We start from the raw sequence: 15,502 nt of genomic DNA on the forward strand, positions 1-15,502 counted from the left end.
AAAGGGCTCAAACTTTTGTGTTGCCACCTCCACAGCCTGGCCCCACTCTAACTTGCGGCCAAGTCCAGGCCATTGGTACTTTTCAGCTTTCATTTATATAGCAATGGCTAACTGTGAAGATGGGTTAACACCATCTATGGTTAACACCTTCTCACAAAGCAACTGTCTTGTTGATGCAGATGTTGTTGATTCTGCTCTACACAAGTAGAGTCCTCAGTGTCAAGTCCTCAGTGTCAGCCCTAACTGGAAACACAGTCCCCCCCCCCCCCCCCCAAAAAAAAAAAAACTATAGAGCCAACATGAATATGATCACTTGCAAACCACTGGTGCTGTAATGGAAAAACCGAGTTTACCAGACCCAGATTTAGCCTAGTCTTGGACTAAAATGTACTTTTCAGGGATAATCTCCATTAAACATGCTTCTTAGTCCAGGATTAGGCTTAATCTTTTTTCAGGAAATCAGCCCCAAATGTGTTGGTTGTTATAATTGTTAAATTAATTTAGAAAATACATGCAATTCAGAATTTTCTGCATAGATTTCCTTTATGTAAAGTACATTTCCATGTCTTTTAACAATTTCCCAAACCATATGGTTTAGGCATGCCTGAGATTTAAGTTAGGTGCAGGCAGTTAGCCCTACCAAAGAGAGTTTTAGCTACCCTCAACTACAACTAGGTTATACTGTATGTCTCATTGGCTGTGTTCTATGACACTCTCACTCTCACTCTCTCTCTCACACACACACACACACACACACACACACACACACACACACACACACACACACCCTCGGGCCACCCTCGGACTCCACCCACACACTGACCTTACGTACATGCCACATGAACAGCACCTGTTGCCATGTTGTCAGAGCATTCTTTCACTGGCAGCCCATTTCTGATCTTTTGCCCAATTATGGGCAACAGATCTGATCTGATTGGTCAAATTATTGGCAATAAATATCATATCAAAATTGGGCTGTCTGTGTAAATGCAGCCGTATTTCCTGGCAATGTGTACAGTACACCCTCAAAAAAGTATGTTTCATCGCATTGTACTGCCCTCTATAGGTCTCCCTCACTCCCACGACCCCCACCCCCATGAAGTACTACACAACAAATAGCATCTAAATATTGACAACATGCATGTTTTGCTCGTTTTATACGTTAGAGGTGGGGATATTCACACATATTTCAGGATTCTTTCAGACTCCAACGAATGGAAATTAATATTGACATATTGTGTATGCTGCGCTAACCTTGATACACGTTCCACCAGTTGAAACATTGTCAGTACAAAAAACGCATAATTGATTGCGCAGAGACTTAAGGAGGATATCATATTATTTCGTCAGACAATGTTCAATTAAAGTCAACTATCTAAGATGCGCATACATATTCAGTCAAATTGTGCGGTCAACGCTGAGAGAAAAAATAAGGATCTTGGGTAGATCTATTCACAACGCAATACAAGCCGTACCACTCACAAGATACAAAGGGATTCGTGCCTTTCCACCGATTCACCGGCGCTTGTGCTACAGAGGGAGATCTCGGTTGAAATGGATGTATCTGATGTTTTGCAGTTCGGTTTATTACACTTTTTTCCCATATGAAATTATTACTTTTCCTTGATTCCATTCCACAATAAGAGACCAAGATTCGCTGTGAGAAATACAACAACCCGTTTTTTTTGTCGCGCTGATAGTCACGTTGCAGGCGTGAATGAGACAGTTTGTGCAATTCATTGCCTGGTATATGGAGCTAAAGACCGCCGTGGCTCTACTTTGAGGATTTTACAGCGTGGAAAAGGAAGGAAAATCACAGATTCCACATTACCATAGGACAGGATGGTAAATAGCGGAAGGTAGTTGGAATGCGTTCGCATTGACAAGGTTTAACATGGTAAGGACAGCGGATTTTCTGTCTGAGATGCAGGGCTCTATTGCTCATTTCAGGGGAAGCTATTGCTTGAGTTGGGCAGCTGTCCATGGTCCTGAAAATAATTTTTCCCCATACAGCTCTTTATCCACATACAGCTGTATTCAATTTGGTTGAATCTAAATTAAAAACGATGAATAGGGTGGATTTAATTCAAGTGGCAATAATATATATACATCCGCGTTTACTGGTAGATGTAATAAATTGACATAAATTGCATAACTTTTTTGGGGGACTACTCGGTGTCCTTCAAGGTGATGAATGAATGCGCAATTCATGAAATCATTGCAATGCCTCATATTCGTTCAGTGTAGGCCTATTTTGATTAAATGAATTAGTGGTAAATGGCCTACATAGGCTACAGACTAACTAAATATGCAATGCAATACACTCTTCATCCGTATGAATCAAATGTCCTTTCGTAAAGAAAACCATAGCCTATTAGCCTACCATAAACTCTATGATCATATTAGGATGACTACACCCACAAAATTGGACCTCTAGGCTGATAGCTTTTTCTATTTTGTGGATTTTGTCACAGATATAACTTGTGTGTGTGTTTGTGTGTGTGTGTGTGTGTGTGAGATTGTGTGAGTGGTGCGCGCGCGTTTGTGAGTGGGGGGGAGAGCGAGATAATTTGAACAAGATTTAAGAGATTCTTCAACTTCAACATACACCGGATGCGATATATAACGTTTATTATAATATGATTTATTCAACATCAAGATATAAATTGTGCATGGCATTCAGCAATGCTTGCAAATCCGTTTTTTTTGCTTTTAATCAACTTGGGTCTCTTTTTTTCGCCCGAGGGATGAAGGGCTGTGACTGTCCCTATGTAACAATCAGTATTTCTAACGCATGCATGATTGAGGATGAACACCTCCCATAATGACCACGACTAGCCTATTTATCATTTATTAACAAATGTCTCATGATATCTGATGATAATGATTGATACCCGGCGGTTTCTATACTATTCGCAAGTCGTCGGATATGCGGGGTGAGTAGGAGATTGATCTTTCCATAGGGTTGCACGTATACTATGTTTAAAATATATCATTCATTCTAAACTAAACAATGGAATTTTGTTCCATTCCATTCATGAAATGTATGTTTTAATCCTGGGTCGCATCGATTAAATGTAAACATTGTCTCAAGATGAACTCTTTGCTGGAATCTTCGGGGAATATAATTTGAAAAGGCAATGGATTCTGCATACATGTCGCAGATGGCTGGTCGGTTTAGTTTGCAAGCCATTTGAACGCCAACCTAAAGGCAGCTATAACCAACCTGCTTGTTCTATTTTCAGAGAAACACATGCATAGGCTGTACTCTTTTCCGTGACATTCACCAATATGCACTGCATGTCATCAATATTTCGCATGTTGAGTTATTTATTTTTCGGATGTCTATACCATGTTGAGATATGATGCTGTAGCTGAATACATAATAATGGAACTGTACTGAATGTGGCATTTTAGCTGCAACAAATGTTTTTGGCATAACTATATTGTGTTTGAAACTCTGTCCAGATTTCTGCTCTTTCTTTTGCACGTAAACCTCCAAATATGTATACGCATTAAGTTATCTAAAATACTTTACAAAGTGTATTATGTCTCTATCCACAAGTGTATAGCTCTTTGTAACCACTGCATGCAGGGATGTTCCGCTTAACACAAGATGTTCATTAAACAGACAATGCCTGCCTTTCTCTTCTAGATGACACCCCATACTGGCACCATACTTCAGTGAGCTGGGGCACCTTCTCCCTTGAAAATGCATATCTGGATACTGAAAATAATCCTTCTGATCGCAGCATCTCTGAGTCTGGTCGAGATGTACAACAATTATGGGGAGATCTGTAGGAATCTATGTACATGCGAGGAGAAGGAAGGGATCCTGACGGTCAGCTGCGAGAACAGAGGGATTGTCAGACTGACAGAAATAAGCCCGGTGCATTTTTCAATGTACCACCTTCTGCTGACAGGGAACCTCTTAAAGAAACTGTCCCTCAACGACTTTATCAACTACACTGGGGCGACCATATTGCATTTAGGCAACAATGCTATTGACGAAGTGGAAACGGGTGCTTTCAATGGACTCCAAGGATTAAAGAGATTGCACTTGAACAACAACAAGATAGACGTCCTAAGGGATGATACGTTTGTCGGCCTGGAGAGTTTGGAATACCTTCAGATTGATTACAATTACATCACCAATATAGAGCCCAATGCCCTGAGTAAATTGCATCAGCTCACAGTTCTCATTTTGAATGACAATTTGCTCTCTGCTCTGCCTACCAACATTTTCTGGAATGTTCCCTTAACACATCTGGACCTCAGGGGCAACCGGTTGAAAATGTTTCCTTACATTGGGCTCCTGGAGCACATGGACAAAGTGGTGGAATTACAACTCGAGGAGAACCCGTGGAATTGCTCATGTGAGCTCATCGCCCTGAAAGCTTGGCTGGAGAGCATATCGTACACAGCTTTAGTGGGGGAGGTGGTCTGTGAGACGCCGTTCAGGCTGCATGGCAGAGACCTGGACGAGGTCTCCAAACAGGAGCTGTGCCCCCGCCGAGCAATCTCTGAATATGAAATGCGCCCCCCTCCCCCACTCAGCACCAATGGATATTTCCAAACCACTCCAGCTTCGGTGACGGCCTCAGCCACCTCATCGAATGCTTTCAAGGCGTCGTCAAGGCCTACCAAGGGCACCCGTCAATCAAACCGAACCAGGTCAAAGCCCACCTCCCGGATTCCGGCTAACCCTTACAACTATGGCCCCATCATTGCTTATCAGACCAAATCTCCTGTGCCTTTGGACTGTCCCACCACCTGTACGTGTAATCTGCAGATTGCTGATCTTGGACTAAATGTCAACTGCCAGGAGAGAAAGATTGAGAACATATCTGACCTGAAGCCCAAGCCATACAATCCCAAAAAAATGTACCTCACGGGGAATTACATTGCTGTGGTACGCAGATCTGATTTCTTGGAGGCTACCGGATTGGATTTGCTTCACCTAGGAAACAATAGGATATCCCTTATCCAAGACAGAGCTTTTGGGGATTTAACCAACCTGCGTAGGCTGTATTTAAATGGTAATCTAATCGACAGGCTTACAGCAGAGATGTTTTTTGGCCTGCAGAGTTTGCAGTATCTCTACTTAGAATACAACAAAATCCGAGAGATTGTAGGGGGCACTTTCCGGTTTGTGCCAAACCTTCAGCTGCTTTTCCTCAACAATAACCTTCTGAAAACCTTACCAGGGGGAATCTTTACTGGGCTGTCCCTCTCTAGACTTAATCTCCGCAGTAACCATTTCCAAAACCTGCCTGTGAGTGGGGTGTTAGATCAGTTAAAATTACTGTTGCAGATAGATCTGATTGAGAACCCGTGGGATTGCTCGTGTGACGTCGTCGGCATGAAGATATGGCTCGAGCAGCTCAGTGCAGGCACCGTTGTTAATGAGGTTAAATGCGAGACCCCCAAACGACACAGCAGGATTGATATGCGTTCCATTCAGTCTGAACAGCTGTGTCCAGATTACTCTGACGTAGTCGTCTCAACAGCGCCCCCCTCTGACGAGCCTCTGCCCGACAGAGCCACCACCACAGAAACCTACCAGAGATCTAACCCCACTAGCAGCGTCGTCCCTCTCTCTGTCCTCATCCTCAGCCTGCTGCTCGTGTTCATCATGTCCGTCTTTGTGGCGGCGGGGCTGTTTGTTGTCGTGGTGAAAAAGCGTAAAAAGTCCCAGAGCGACCGCACCAGCACCAACAACTCTGACGTGAGCTCGTTTAACTTGCAGTACAGCCTTTACAGTAATAACCGAACCGTCCCCAAAGTCAAAGCCCCCGCCGGACACGTGTATGAGTACATCCCTCACCCTATGGGCCACATGTGCAAAAATCCCATTTACAGGTCCAGGGAAGGCAACACAGTCGAGGATTACCGCGACCTCCATGAATTGAAGGTGACTTATAGAAGTGATGTGGATGAGGAGAGGAACAGCAACATGAGGAGTCCCACTTATAGCGTGAGCACTATTGAGCCTCGCGAGGACCCCTCCCCTGCACAGAATGCTGAGCACTTCTTCAGGGGCATCATAGAGGCGGACAACCAATCCCCCTCCGGTAACAGTCTAGAATACAAGTACACTGGCCCTGTCTCGTACACGTACAACCCAAACTTTGATGTTAGACGCCAGTTCTTACACCCAGAGAGGATACGAGAAACAGTGCTTTATGGCACAGCGCCGAGTACTGTTTACGTGGAACCCAACAGAAATGAATATTTGGAACTAAAAGCGAAACTTCAAGTCGAGCCAGACTACCTCGAAGTTCTTGAGAAACAGACCACTTTCAGTCAGTTTTGAGCAACAGATTTGTCCATATATGAAGGATTTCCCCCCCTTAAAAGTACTGGCTCAATATTGAGGGTGCCTTGGCACGACACATCAACAAAATAAGCATTAAACGGGGTGTGCCAAACTCTATTATTCTTATTTCTTAATTACATGACATTGCAGGAACTGAAAGTCTCTCTCTGAACCTAACTGGATGAATACAGAAGTTGTACTACTTAACTGGTGATTTAGAATCTATTTTTATATGTTGAAGATTGAATACACATACATGTAAGTGTACAGGTAAACTTACCCAACTACATTTTCAGGAATATAACCATACATATATTGTGAATCACAAAAAAATGTTTATAAATCACCTTCTGATGAAAAAACACTGTACAGCAGTGCCTCCATCAAACTGCGCAGGACAATTCTCTGCTTTAGTCTGTAAGTATTTATTGGAATACTCTGCCATGTGTTTTCCAAACTTTTGATTCTTCATCAATATTACCTGTGTCATAATTCCAGGATCCTCTGTAAACGTTTGTTTGTAGTTCCATATCATTTACTGTAGCTCGCATTGTAAAAGTGGCATTTAAAAAAAAAAAAAGGTGGCACACCCCCCAATGTCAAAGAAAGACTGCGTCATTTAACGAAGAAAAAAGGTGTCCTTGTATGCTTTCTGCACTTTTTGGAATTGGAAGGCAAGTGGGCCTTTAAACAGCTATCATTAGGATGATTACTATTAAAAATGAATATGTGCGTTCATTCTTAATATGTATTCTTGATATGTTATCAAATTCATGAATAATAATTGAAGTAATAATTATGTTGTGTAATTCTGATCTTTTAATGTAACACCTATTTTTATACAAGCATTCGCAATTCTCTTTCCCTTATCAATTTCATTTGTTTTAATTGCTTTGCACTTATTGCACTATATTGACCAAAATATGTTAATGTCATCAATAAATATGATGTCAGCTTCATATACGTTCTGAAAGGCTATCGTTAGATACTTCACAGAGGCAGTTGCATGTAACATGTACCATTCAAGAGAGGTTGGTCTTTCAATGAGGTTTTGATCAATATGCTTAAATCAATGATCCTGTGTGGGTGTCCTCATAATCATAGTGGTTCCAATTGCAAACATCAACATTTGTGCTGATCATCTTCTGATAGGGTTAAAAACACTTTCCATCACAGTCACCAAAAAAAAACATATGAAAGTGTTCCTTTCAACCTCCAGGGCCCTATTCCAGAAGGGGTGCATGTGAGCCTTTTTATAGCGGCCCAAAATGAAGGCATCATTTTAGAGAACAGAAGGGCCCGAAACTCAGTGTATCTGTCGATATGTCATAGCCGTCACAAGAGGTGAATCATAGCCAAGTGTCCACAGGCGAACGGCAGAGGCCCTGTCATGGGCTGAAACGATGTAACCTAGGCTGTTGGCAGTTTTGGGGTAAATTATGTGCCAGTGTAACTCATTTTGGAAGTGACACAAAATCTAAACATTTTACTTCCGGCACCCTCAGCAAAAGCTGCATGTTGCTGCGTGTGTGTTATTAGCCAATACTGAGAATCTGACCTAGTTGCTTTACTCCTGAGCTGCAGTTGCTTGGGAAAAATGGATTTCAGGTGTGAATCAAATTATGGCGTTAGTATAGAGACGTGTGTTCGGTGTTTGTGTGTATGTACGCAATTGTGTGTCTTTACACTGACATGTGCCTCTTTGTGATTTAATAATATACCCATCTCATTTGTTAAGTGAACCTGGTGGGGTTAAGTGAACCATGCTCCTATTTTCAAGCCAGAGCCAGCCCCAATGTTGCCATGACCCTGAGCAGGGTAGCCGACTCCTGGCCAATGGATGAATGAATTAGCCATGTCCCACTGCAGGAGGTTGACGTGAGAGCCTCTAACCTGACAAATAATGCTTTTAATAAGCCAATGGGGTCCTCTGTGGGACTCCATGTAGAAGGGCACAATGGTTTAATTCGCCTCCCTGGATTCTTTCACTTAGCTCATTTGGAGGGGCCAAAGGAGGGAACATCTCTGCTGTAAACCTGTTGTGCTGCAGTGCAGGGCCGAGAGGACATGTGAGGAGGACGCTCTGCCACAGCGTGATGATGATGTGAGCAATTGAGTTCAAGGAGATTTGGTTAATTGAGAAGGCAGAGATGAGATCTGACAGGCACCAATGAGTCTGATGATTGCTTTAATCATGATAGTTAATGGAATTCCTCCAGGCATGTAAAAGCGCTCAAATGTTCATCAACACATTAAGATTTCTTGTCCCTCATCTCTGTAATTACAGATCTACGTTTTTTGGGGTGGGTGTTATTCTCACCGATTGTGATGAATGTTTTTTTATTGTATTCTTTGAATCAATATGTCTGATACTATTTCTCATTTTGCAAACAGGTTCACAATGCGAGAACATGTGTTTTTAACCTGATTTGTAACCTTTCAATGGTTTTCATGGGTGTCCAGAAAGAAACTATAACTTATTTATTCAAAGCAAGGGTAACTCCTAATTTCCATTTGACATTTTGACCTTCAACATAATGCAGTTTAGAGAACATTTTGTGTGATTAACAAATCAGCCTATTTCTCAAGTACCTGTTGTAAAGATATTTAAGGGATGTTGTCTGATGTTAATTCACCCGTCTCCCCAATCTATAGTTTTCCCAGACGACATGAAAAGTAGTATAATATGGTAATGAAATATGTTATAAGAGTATACTGGAAAAGGACAGTAATAAAAGCATGTATGTATACTCCACATTCCTGTGGTACTGAGAGGTTGAGCTGAGCTACTGCGCATACAATTTCCTGTTAAATATGACCTGGTGATTGTTCCTCTCTGCAGGGATAAAACCAAATAAATCAAATGTGCCGTATCAAAAAAATCTATTCTGTTAGATGGTGAAAAGTGTTTTGCTGAAAGCCAGCAAGGGCCCTGGATTACTAAGAAACTGCAACAACAGTTTTCAAAATGGATGCTATTTTTGTCTGTCATCGCATAACCTTGTGTTTGTGTGTGTGTGTGTGTGTGTGTGTGTGTGTTTGTGAGAGAGAGAGTGTGTGAGAGTTGTGTATGTGCATAGAATCTCAGTGACAGTGTTTGTGTGTTCGGGAGGGAAGGGGAGAGAGTCGTGTATGTGCGTAGAATGTCAGGGACGGTGTATGTGTGTGTGTGTATGTGTGTGTGTCAGTGCCTCTTTCCTGTCTCCCTGTTTCCAAGCATGCTCCCACTGGGTCGCCCAGTTGTGCTTATTAGGCTCGTGTTTTGTTTGTTTGGTTATACTGCTGCAGCCGTTGATCAGAAGCTGCAGCAACCCTGTCGTTTGATAAATGGCAACCATAGCATTACTGACTCCCCAGCCTCGTGATGTCTGGCCAAAAAAACAACAGGTTGATGTATTGCTTCCTTGAGTGTGTCAAGTCATTTAGCTGTAGCCCCTTGCCCTAGCTCTGTGCGTCATTGTCTCTGAGTGGGAGGAAAGGAATGCATAAATGGTACATCCAATGATGCTGCATACTGTAGCTGCAGTTATTTGGTCTGGAATGTTACGACTGTACTGGGTGATATTGTTAGTTGACTTGAGAGCTGTTGACAGCCGTAGACATGCGAGAAGGTGCTGCTAAATTGATGTCAATATGGCAACGGATTACGGTTTATTTTGTTTGGTGTGCTGACTGGATAGGCTGTCATTTATTTTCCTTGAAACCATGCAGGATCACACACACGGTCACGGTCTCACACACACACACACGCGCACATGTACACACGCACGCACATACACATACATACACGTACATGTGTGCACACGCACACACACACACACACACACACACACACACACACACACACACACACACACAACTGTGTATTGAAGATGGATTTTAGCAGAAGCTCAATATGTGACAATGTGATTTCATGCAAGACTCATGACCATAATATGGAGATTGTTTACCCTCACAGGGACAGACTTTAAAAATGAAATTGCATATTTTGCTGCTATGTATGGGTAGAAATAGCCTATTGTCGTTGCCAAGATTAGAATTCTTAGACCATACTGAGGAGCTGGCATAAGGGAGCTGTGTGTGTCATAAGGATGTGTGTGTGTTTATGCACTTCTGTGTGTGTTTTTCTGTGTGTGTTTTTCTGTGTGTGTGTTTGCTCATCAGGGTGTTTGTGCGGGTATGTGCCTGTGCTGTGTGTACAGTAGATAGTCTTTAATTGGAGTCTGATTTACTGTAAAATTCCACCCATGTGATGTTTGTTTCTCTGTTCTCTATGGCTTTCATACACATCGAGGAGCATAATTCAGAAGCAGGCCTGATAAAGGAATTAGACTAGGCGCTTGGAGATTGACCTGATAATGAAATAGTGGGAGGTAGTAAACGAATTTCCCATTTTTGTGAGACAGACATTTTAATGTGGATCTCGAAATTGACTCTGGAATAGAGAATTGAAATGTTTTTTAAACAAACACATTTGATTAATCCAGGCTACAATGGGTACGTTTAAATGCCCACAATAATATGCTCTGATTTCCCTAATAATCCTGTTTACATGGACACATCTGAAATCAGGCTACCTGATGGGACTTTGAAAAATGCTGTAAAATCGGCAATCAAGATAAATGTTCTACCACAGCGACCATGTCATTTTTGGGAAGCCTGAGTATGTGGATTTTTTTTTCTCCCGAACTCACTCCACTTGCGCAAAAGAGGGAGGCTAGCGCTGCTGGTGCTAGCACATGCAGAGATCAAATAAATCACTGGAACTCCGATTATGGTGTTTGCATGTCCTAATAAATAAAAAATTGCTAAGAAATCCATTGTTTGCTTACTTCGATTATGACCTGACTAATGCCATACTCAGCCTTCGGCCGTAATCCATTTAATCAGTTTGAATTATTAATGTGCATGTCAACATACTAAATATTGAAGTCTGGGTAAATCATTGTGAAAGGACAATAACGAGGAAAGAAAAAAAAACTGTGGCTCTCTCCTCCTCCGTGGAATGAATCGTGTGACAGTTAGCACCCATTTGGACAATAGAGAGGGCAGAGTTGGCACTGTGTGGGTGTGCTTGTTAAAAATGGAACTTGTGGAGGATCTCTCAACAGGCCCGATGCAGCGTCTACGTCAGCTTAGCTCCTTGTGCTTTCCTCTCATCAGTCGTATGCTACAGCATATGCGTCAGCCAACGTCAGCCAGCCTCCAGTCCTAAGGAATCCAATAGTTTTATTCCACATGCCGATAAAGTGCTCTGACTAGCAATTTGTAAAGGGGTTCTTGAGTTGTTGCTTCTCTCCCCAGGCGAGTGTTCCACGTGATCACATGATAGAAAGTGGAATATGCTATCGTCATCGCCCTTTGTTGTCCTTGTCCCGGGTGAGTTGTTGGAGATCACTCGTTTCTTGCCAGTGTCTATTCCCATTGGGTGGAGCATCATGGACATATGGTGTTTGAGAGAGCATAGTATTAGACCTACACTCCTAGCGAAAAGGGTTCCTAAAGGGTTCTTTGCAGAGGGATAGGGTTCTACCAAGAACCGTTTTGATCTGAAGAACCCTTTTTGGAAGATGAGGGTTCTTTGTAAGTAAAAGAGTTCTACCTAGAACCTTTTTCATCCTAACAGCTATTTTTGGAAGAAAGGGTTCTTTGATGATTTTTTTGGAAGGAAAGAAGGATTATTTGACAGGCAAGAAGAGTTCTACATAGGACCCTTCTGAATCTGAGTAATCTTTTTTCTTTCAATTTTTTTTTTCTTCTATTAAACAGTGCCTGAGCATGACTGTTTATCTCAGTGTTTAAACTAACATCAGGAATGAGAGTAATTTGAAAAGTAAAAATTGTTGTGAAAATGTTTTATACTGTACCTATATTGAATTATGTGTGCATGTGATATGTGCAAACGATTCCCTTAATCATTGTACATATACAGTGCTGACATAGTTGAAATCGTTGCCATGATTTCTGTCTTTCAAATGAGGATTTTCTGTGATTTTATTGAGCAGAGAGAAGAAGAATAGATGGGAAAGAGTGAACCAGCATTGTATCGTATGGTACAGAGCAAATTGGCCAGTTTTACCTAGTGTTGATTTTTCACTAGGTAATATTTCTAGTTCAGGAGTTAAATTAACTTAACACTCAGTGGTGTAAAAGAACATCAGTATTGATGTTAATGACCAGAGTTAAGTGTGATTGTGTCATTTTTACTCTGTTTAGAGTAAAACACACAAAACCATGCCCATCATTATCATATTTCGCAGCATGCTTTATTGCAGGTTGATTTTTAGAATAGTTTTTTTTTTAATATCTGTGTTTTTGCATTTACATTGATTAGTTGATTAATGTTATGCTACACAAAGATAAACTTACCCAATCTGTTAGTACTGTAGTTGGACTTATTGCACGTTACTGAGATAGTTGTTCCAGATAAATAACATACATTTTTCAAAACTTATACAATCTGTTAGGAGTTGGAATTATTGCACCCATTACTGAGATTGTTGTTCCAGTTTAGATGATACTTAGCTACTTTAATTTCTCAATCTTCCCTACCGTGCCATTCATTCTGAATGCAGGTTACAATGATTGGTTGGATTCCAATAGGAATTACACATCACTTTCCTAGCAAATATAATTTCACTTGCAGGCCTGATGTGGGCTGTAAACCAGGAGTTTGCTAACACCACTGTGTTAAGGGTATAACTCGGCCCCAAAAAAATACACATTGTGATGTATGTTATGTATTGTCATAAAGGGTTTAATTTTAAAGGCTAATAAGGCTGGTGTGACCATTCATAGAGGGTTCTAGGAAGAACCCTTGAAAAGACAAAAGGATTATCGGTAGAACCCTTCATGTGGGTAACCTCAATCACCTCAGCCACTGCATACCCCAGAACATTGACTCAGTACTTTGTATTGAGCCTCATTATTGTTATTTTATTGTATTACTATTTATTTTTTTTGTGCACATTTTCAGACTTTTTAATTCTGCATTGGTGGGAAAGGGCTCGTAAGTAAGCATTTCACGGTAAAGTCTACACCTGTTGTACTCGGCACATGTGACAAATAAAATTTGATTTGATTAGAGCGTTCTAGCAAGAACCTTTTGATGATAAATGGGTTGTTGGTAGAATCATTTATAGAGGGTTCTAGGAAGAACTCTTCATAGAGGGTTCTATGTAGAACCATTTGCAGGGGCTCTATGAAAAACCCTACATAGAGGGTTATATGTAGAACCCTTTGCTAAGTGTTCTACCTAGCACCAAAAAGGATTCCCCTATGAGGACAAACCAAAGAACCCTCTACTTAGCACCTTTTGTTTTAGAAAGAGTGTATACCTACAAACTATGAAGCTGGTTTTTACATTGATGTCGCCAAAATGACTTTTTGCACCTCCGATGGACCCAAAAGGTACACAATGCCAAGCAATTTTGTAAGGAATCAGATTTTTTTTTATGAAGTTGTATGGGTGAAACATATTACGGTATCCCTGTTGACAACACCATTTATCAACGTAAAGTATTACAGTACATCTAATATGGTGTTAATTCTGTTACAAGAAATTAGGACCAAATAATAATCTGAGAAATTCTCAGCTCTTTGCATGGTGTGGGTGCTAATAGGAACATATTATAAATGTGTGAGGTGTCTAGGGAGACAGTGGTGTTAAGTTTTATAAAAATATCTATCTCATGAAATTGAGATCTACAATGTGATTGCAACGCTATAATAGCTCAGTCCCGATGCAAGGAGATGTTTTAATGTTGCATAAAGGGCTCAGTATGAGTAGTTGGGTGAATAAGAAATGATAATGCCAATAAGCTATGAAGTGTCTTTGATGGGACTACATTAAACATTTTAAAACAATTGATTACCCAATGTTAAGTATAACAGATTCATAAATGCTAATATCAGCATTGCATGTACCTGTATGCGTGTTCAAATGCTTCTATGCAATATTAAATGTGGCTTTTATATAGCTCAATAACTTAACAGTTATTACACTGTAGAGTGAAATAGAAACAATTAAAGGGAAATCTGCAGTTGCTACGTCAAAACAAAATACATAATAATAATGATATGTACCCATTCAATCATAAATAAAATAACTTTTAAATGCCTCATGAGCTTAATTCAACGTTCATAGTGCATCCGAACCCAAAATATAAGCTTATTTACTCCAATGCTTGTGAACACGGTAACTGTAAACAACCACCGTATACCACCAAAACATGGTTAAAACTATCATTTTGATATCATGGATGGTCAGTCATTACATTTTACATTTACATTTAAGTCATTTAGCAGACACTCTTATCCAGAGCGACTTACAGTCCTTAGCTCTGCCTATGAATTTGAGAGTGGTTAGATTTCTCCAGCCCAATCCCTCAGCTTTTTACCTAAACGGTGGTGGGGAATGCACTTTGTTATTGTTTCAACTGATGATTGCTGCTTTAAGTAATAGGAGTGGGGTTTATTTCATCATATACAGTAAAATGTATTAATGACAAATATTACCATGTACAAGTAGAGGCTTCTCTACTCTGAATATGGCCTGAGCACAACTTCTTCCAAGATCTTTAGCAGAGAAATATACAATGACTTGAAGCAACAATGACTCTCTCTCCCTAAAATGTCTTCCAGTATGACAGCTGGCAATCACATTTCATACTTGCTACCAAGTGTTAATAGGGAAGTCTGTCTGAGACTGTCTGTCAGCACGAGTGCTATGCGAACCTCTCACCCTAATCCATTCCTAGAGTCCCCAGACAGAGTATGTCGCATAGTGAAAATCAGGGTATTTTGGTACCATTTGGTTCTTTTTTGTGATTATATAGCATATGTCTTGCTTACGTAAATTACTCTAGAGGCCCTATTGAATCCATCCTAGTAACCAGGTCTCTGCGTTGAAAATGCATAGTTTTTTTGCGCTGCAAAAATACTCAGATAGGTTTATATATACCCATGGTTTTGCACTGCAATCACGCTCATATTGGTTTTGATTGCGTTGTAGCTGATGTAACAGATTGTGATGCTCTGAAACAGTGACAAATATAACATCTATCTCAGTTATCTCTCTTTATGGAAATAAGGTTGTTGAATCCCAGAAACCTGGTTACTAGTTTTGATTGCATATGACCCTGTTGTGTCGTAAATGCTCAAGGTTATATAGAAAACAGTATG

At 40.7% G+C, this 15,502-nt stretch overlaps 1 protein-coding gene across 2 annotated transcripts; it reads left to right on the plus strand.

Annotated features, from left to right (window-relative positions):
• Positions 1 to 1,298: 1,298 nt before the first annotated feature.
• On the plus strand, positions 1,299 to 7,509 carry LOC115196083 (SLIT and NTRK-like protein 5). 2 transcript variants are annotated; one of them, XM_029756609.1, is made up of 2 exons: positions 1,299 to 1,897; positions 3,656 to 7,509. In XM_029756609.1, the coding sequence occupies exon 2, from the start codon at positions 3,713 to 3,715 to the stop codon at positions 6,314 to 6,316; it is 2,604 nt and encodes an 867-aa protein (XP_029612469.1). In that variant the 5' UTR covers positions 1,299 to 1,897; positions 3,656 to 3,712; the 3' UTR covers positions 6,317 to 7,509. The 2 variants fall into 2 exon arrangements, with proteins under 2 accessions (XP_029612469.1, XP_029612470.1); XM_029756610.1 differs by lacking the exon at positions 1,299 to 1,897 and adding an exon at positions 2,757 to 2,936.
• The last annotated feature ends 7,993 nt before the right edge of the window (positions 7,510 to 15,502 follow it).

The sequence above is a fragment of the Salmo trutta genome, chromosome 6, assembly GCF_901001165.1.
Source record: "Salmo trutta chromosome 6, fSalTru1.1, whole genome shotgun sequence".
In the NCBI taxonomy this organism is placed as follows: domain Eukaryota; kingdom Metazoa; phylum Chordata; class Actinopteri; order Salmoniformes; family Salmonidae; genus Salmo; species Salmo trutta.

Bases quoted from the DNA above. Each gene is read 5' to 3' on its own strand.
- LOC115196083 (XM_029756609.1), top strand. From the start codon at position 3,713: ATGCATATCTGGATACTGAAAATAATCCTTCTGATCGCAGCATCTCTG.